The following is a 6,000-nucleotide window of genomic DNA, read 5'->3' on the forward strand; positions in this document are numbered from 1 at the left end:
AGCTGTAAATGGAAGGGAAATTGTGTGTCACAGAGTCTTCAAGAAAATTTGCCAAGGACTCCCATGCCAAGTCCATCTTTGATAAACACTGACTGACACCATGCTGTGATTGCATTTTCAGGGTGAAAGACTCATTCTGACAATTTAGGCAGTTCTACCCATAAAGGAGATATTTCCCTCATGAGAATTTGTAACACCCAGGTGCAAATCCTCAAAGACTTCTCTGCTTTGCCCAAACCTTCAGGATGATCCAGTGCCACTCCAGCTCCACCAGCATCACCTCAAACCCTGTCCCCAAGGGCCACATCCAGACTCCTCTGGGACAATTCCAGTGACTCCAAACCTCCCTGGGCAGCTCATCCCAAGGCCTGACCACTCTGCCAGGGAAATTTTCTAATCTCCAATCTGAACCTCTTCTGAAGCAATTTAAGACCATTTCCTTTTGTCCTTTCATTGGCAGCAGAACCCAACCCCCTCACTGCCCGTCTTATCAGGAGCTGTGCAGAGCAGTGAGGTCCCCCCTGAGCCTCCTCTTCTCCAGACTGAACCTCCTCAGCTCCCTCAGCTGCTTCTCCCAGGATATGTTTTCCTGACCCTAAAGCTCCTGGACCCATGAGCAAAGTGCAGAGGTTCCTGGAGAGGCTGGTGAGGGCCACCAAGCCTGGTTAGTTTTACCCTGGCACCACCACCTAATGCTTTAAGCAAGAGAAAAAATAATTTTTTCTTCCTGTAAAAGTTTTCAAAGTCAAAATTGGCTTGAATTTTGGACGGAAGTTGGTAATACCTGAAAGATGTGGCTTGTCTATGTGCTCTCCTGGCCCTGTGTCAGAGTTCTCATGACACAAAAAAGGCATCTTTCCTGGGGGAAAATGCCCAGAGAGGCAATATTCCTTTGGCATAAGAACTTCAAATCTACAGATGTTTGTATTACATTTCTGGCTTTGCAGAATGATTCTTTAGTGCAATGTTTTTCCCTCAAAAACACTTGAAACCAGGAATCTGATTCCAACAGCTCCATTCCCAAGCAGATATTTAAGCAGGATTTCACTTCAGCAACTCAGGTGTGACTCCTGCACAGACAGGAGGTGCCTGGGAGGAAAAACAAAGATCTGTGCTGCTCATGTACGACCTGCATCCTGACTGAAGGCTCGTTATTGATTCTTTGATTGGTTATTTGATTATGCCAGGAAGAAATTCACATCACTTTAGCAGTCCAGGCAGTTTGTGAAGAGGTGGCAGATTGAGATAAAGCTGATTTATACACATGGGAGTGCCTCTGGACAGGAGATGGCTGGAAGAGGAGCAGAGGAGCCCACAAAGCAGTTTCCAGCTGTTTTTCAGAGTAGAGCTTCATTTACTCTAGAAAGAGAATAAGCAGAGATTGTTGTCTGTGTCACACAAGTTTTCAGATAACTGTTGATTGAAGCAAAGGGCTGTTGTCTTTCAATTGTGTCATTTCTCCTGCATAAAAGAGAGAAATTAGAAATTTAGAGATAGAAACAAGGCTGTATTATCTGATTCCAGGTGATTTTTAGATAATTCAGGAGCCTAGTTCCTGTGCCATGAATCTTCTGTTGTTTGTTTGCTGCTTCAGGAAAGTGTAGAATTAAAAATACTAAACTTTTTGTCATATTCACACGTATTTCATATTCTCATTTTGATTTTGAGCACCTATTTGCAGCTTAACCACGTGTTCTAACCTCACTAAGAAGAGGGTTCTTATATTCCAGCACGTGCCTATAAACTCCACAAAATAAAGCCCTGCCATGTTGAGATTAAAAACTCTATACATTAATTCTGTTTTTGAATCTCAAAGAATATTGCATTTACTAGAAATAGAACAATTGTAAAAGCAGAGCTTTGTATTTCGAGACTGTTTATTTTTTTCTTTCAATTCCTATATGGTAATTACAAATATTTTCTTTTTTAAAAAAAGGAAGAAGAAGAAAAGCAGGGAGAGGGAGAAGAAAAGGAAGAGGTGGAGGAGCAGGAAGAGTCTTAGTACAGTTCCCTATGATACAATATTTCTTGAACAGGTTTTCAGGTAAATATTGAGACATCAAGCACAGTTTCTAAATACACTTAAAGTGACATAAACTTGCAATTTTTGTAATTATTGTTGTGGACAGGCGAAGTGTCCATGCACAAAGTACCCAGCTGATGACTCAAAAGTAGATTTAACTGTTGTAGCTTGTCTTTCACATGGAATATGAATTATTCCCTCTCCTCTCTTACTCAGCTACTGATTCCACTGCAGCTTTTAGGAGCTCCATGTCTTACATGAAGTTCATTCTCAAATTTAATTGAAAAATACTGGTATGAAAGAGGAGCCTGATGAGAAATATGACTCAGTATAAAATTACTGAAAATAGGCCAAATTTAACACCACAAAAGAGGAAGCACCTGGAAGGCAGAGTTTGTCCTGTACAGGTGTGTGAGCACACCAGCACTGCTCAAGTTCTGTCAGCCTGTATTTTGAATTTTAATTTTCAGTTTTTCTCCTTCCTCTGTCCCTTCTCCCCTGCACTGAAATACAGATCAGACAATCACTTACTGGGGAGAAAGTCAAACTTACAAGAGAGTTGGAATTTCCAGCAGATTTTGCTTTGGGTGATGGGACTTCTTCCTGATCACAGATACAAAGTGCCGTTTCTGGGACCCGTAGACTCATGGAATGGTTTGGGTTGGAAATGACCCTAAAGATGATCCAGTTCCAACCCCCTGCCATGAGTTCCACTATCCCAGGTTTCTCCAAGCCCCATGCAACCTGTCCTGGGCTGGATTCCCAGCTGACTCAGACTCTGAGGTAGCTGCCAAAGGTTTCACCAACCAGGTGCACGTGAGATTTCCCAGCACCTCGACAGGGCAGGAAATCCATCACTTCTTTCATGCTGCCTCTCCCAAATCCGGGTTCATCTGTTGCATGGGAATGAATTCATCACAGCATTGTCCAGAGTTCAAATCTGTAACATCAAAAAAGTGCTGAGTTCTAATTGAATTTTCTTTGTTTTTGTTCAGGAAGCACCAGCTGGAACCACCCCACCAAAGAAAAGAAAATCCCTTTCTCAAGCAAAGCACCACTACCTTTTGTGCCTGTATGAACACAAAAAGAACACAGCCACCACCCTGTCCCACCTGTAACCTTTATATATATATTTGGTATTCCATTAAAATGCTTGTTAAAATGGATCTCATGTCTGACAGATGGTATTTCAGTCAATTGTTATGTGTTGGGATAGTTTTGTCCATGTCACATTTAGACTGTGAGCTCTCCAGGGCAGGAACCAAGCATGCTGCTGCCACTCAGCAGCTGACTGCACTCACACCACTGACGCCTTCAGAGGAAAAGAAATTCAGCAATGAAAACTGCAAAGAGGCTTCCTGTACACAAGCCATGTGAGTCACTTCTCCCTCAGCTGGCATTTGAAAATGATTGAGGTTCCCATTGTGTAGCAGTTTAAATAAATGTGTTTTCTGTCGTATCTGCTCTTTGTCTGCAAAAGCATTAATTTAAATCTGTGTGGAGATGTTTTCTCCATCCTTAGGGTTGTGGGCTCTACAAAGTCATGGAATCATAGAATCCGTCCAACCTGGCCTTGGACAGTTCCAGGGATGGGACAGCCACAGCTTCTCTGGACAACCTCTGCCAGGGCCTCTCACAATAAAAAATTTCTTCCTAATATCTAATCTAACCCTACTCTCTGGCAGTGGGAAGCCATTCCCTGTGTCCTGTCCCTCCATCCCTGGAAATTGTCTCTCTCCAGCTTTCCTGGGGCTCCTCCAGGCCCTGCAAGGCCACCCTGAGCTCAGCCCAAAGCTTCTCCTGTGCAGGTGAACAATGCCAGCTGTGCCAGCCTTTCCTCCCAGCAGAGCTGCTCCAGCCCTCTGCTCATCCTGGAGCCTCCTCTGGGCTCTCTGCAGCAGCTCCACGTCCTTCCAAAATCATCAGCCTGAGGTGCAGCAGCGGCCAAGACCCAGGGAAATGCACTGTCAGCAGGATGGCAGGGCTTTGCAGCCATACAAACCTGGCTGTGTTGACATCTTGAACAGGTTGTGCAGTCTGGTCTCAGGGAAGACTTGGGGATGTGAGAAATACAGAGAAAACAGCAGCTGGAGAGGATGAAACAGCTGCTCCATGAGGAGGCTGACAGGACTTTTCAGTTTGGAGAGGAAGCCAAGGAAGCTACAAAAAAATCTTAAGGATGAATGCAGAACAGTGAGTCAGAAAATCCTGCAACACCATAATGAAAATTAGCAGACACAATGAAATTAACAGATCATCTTGAAAGAGAAAAGAGAGAGAATGTTTTTATGCAGTGAGTCAGGAAATTTTGGAATTCGTCATCACAGGATGTTATGGAAGCTGACAATGTCAACATGAAGGGATTGGGCAATGTCAGGAACAGGAGGGTCATAAATGGATACTACAGCCTGGGATGTGTCCACAACATCCCGAATCCAAGGAATCACAGATACTGGTGACTGGGGGCAAAAGGATTTAAATATTGCTATTCCTAAATAGTTTTGCCCATTTCCACTTTCAAAGACTGAGTACCAGCTTAGGTAAGCAACTGATTTTAGCATTTCTTATGTTCCTGCAGGCAATTCCTCTTCCTGGGGAAAATTTTCCCCATCTCACCAGCAGCCGAATCAGGACACCAGTCATTGCTGCAGAGGTTTTGAGCAGAAGGACTTTTGGGAGCATGGTGGACATTATAAACACAGAACTGTTAATCACTCTGGAAATGTGGTAAATCCAACGTGTGCTGTGCCTTGATGTATTCCCAGGCTGCCTGAGCGTCCTGTGGCTGATGAACCACAAGTTCCACTCTTACCCTCAGAACAAAACCCCTGAGAGTACTCAGGACATCAGGCAGGGCCGCAGCCTTTGGGTTTGAGACAAAACCCACCACACTTTGCACGTTCTTGCTAAGGCAGAAATTACAGCAGTGATCTTCTGGACAGGGTCTAATCTGGGAGGGAATGTGAGGAATGCTAAGCTTCCCACGTGGGAGGGACGCGCTGCCCTGGTCTTCAGCTGGTGACTGGGGTGAAAACAGCAAACGGGGTAGCGAAGATCCTACAGCCAGCACGGAAATTTGGGATCAGCATGTGGTGGCCATCCTTTCTGCCAGGAGAAAAGGAGGCTGTGAGTATGCCAAGGATGAACTGGGGCCGGCTGCTGCTCGGTGGTTTTAGCCATAATGTTAATTCTGCTTACATAAGTTTAATACTTTCTGCAGTAATTTAGTGCAACTGGGCAAAGAATTCAATCTTTCCCAAACTGCAGCTGAATGAAAATCAGTAGCACGAATTTGTGAGCTATTGGCTTAAATGCACGTGGAGGAATACTGTCTGCATTTATATTTTCCTGTTTCACTGGGAGAAGGCAACTGCAGCTGGTTAGCACAGAGTACATGGCATTCCACAGGCTCCAGGAATTCATGGATGCAAAATCCTTCCAGTGCACCCCAGTTGCACACAAACCAGCAGGCTATTCTTTTTTTTTTTTTTTCTCGTGGTGACACTTTGGTATGTAAAGCATTTTCCTTGGATGATTGATGCTTGAAACTTCTCGTATCCTGAAACAAGCTAAAATTAGAAAGGCTTCAAGCTATGCTTCCTACAGATCCATATATGTCATAGGATGTGGCTGTTGGCACTTCAGGATGATTGATTGTCAAGTTTCACAGGCTGCTGAAGTGTAAAAGACGTGATTTCGAGTACCATGGCAAGCAACAGAGTGGATAGGGTGAGTCAATTGTTTGTTTTGTGGGAAAATAAATATGAAGTGCTTCACTGTGTTGCTAATAAAGAGTTTGGAATGGCAGGTCCAGAAGGCAACTTGGCCCATAGATGAGAGCACTTCTGAGCCCACAAACTGTGTGAGAGATTTTCTCCTAAGAAAACTCTGTATGAAATTCATTGGAGAGAAATGAAACTGTTCAGGAGCTTTGCCAGGACAGCACCAGCCCCCAGTCAGGGTTTCTGGCCACTTTT

General features: G+C 44.2%; 1 protein-coding gene across 5 annotated transcripts in view; it reads left to right on the forward strand.

Annotated features, from left to right (window-relative positions):
* The window catches only part of SH3BGR (SH3 domain binding glutamate rich protein), a 28,870-nt gene extending 25,427 nt beyond the window's left edge, over positions 1-3,443 (forward strand). For all 5 annotated transcript variants that reach the window (XM_053935734.1, XM_053935732.1, XM_053935731.1 and 2 more), the window contains 2 exons: positions 1,937-2,044; positions 3,019-3,443. In XM_053935734.1, coding sequence (XP_053791709.1) covers positions 1,937-2,002 — 66 coding nt within the window. In that variant the 3' untranslated portion in view covers positions 2,003-2,044; positions 3,019-3,443. The remainder of the gene's footprint in view (positions 1-1,936; positions 2,045-3,018) is intronic.
* Positions 3,444-6,000: the final 2,557 nt, after the last annotated feature.

The sequence above is a fragment of the Vidua chalybeata genome, chromosome 2, assembly GCF_026979565.1.
Source record: "Vidua chalybeata isolate OUT-0048 chromosome 2, bVidCha1 merged haplotype, whole genome shotgun sequence".
Taxonomy (NCBI): domain Eukaryota; kingdom Metazoa; phylum Chordata; class Aves; order Passeriformes; family Viduidae; genus Vidua; species Vidua chalybeata.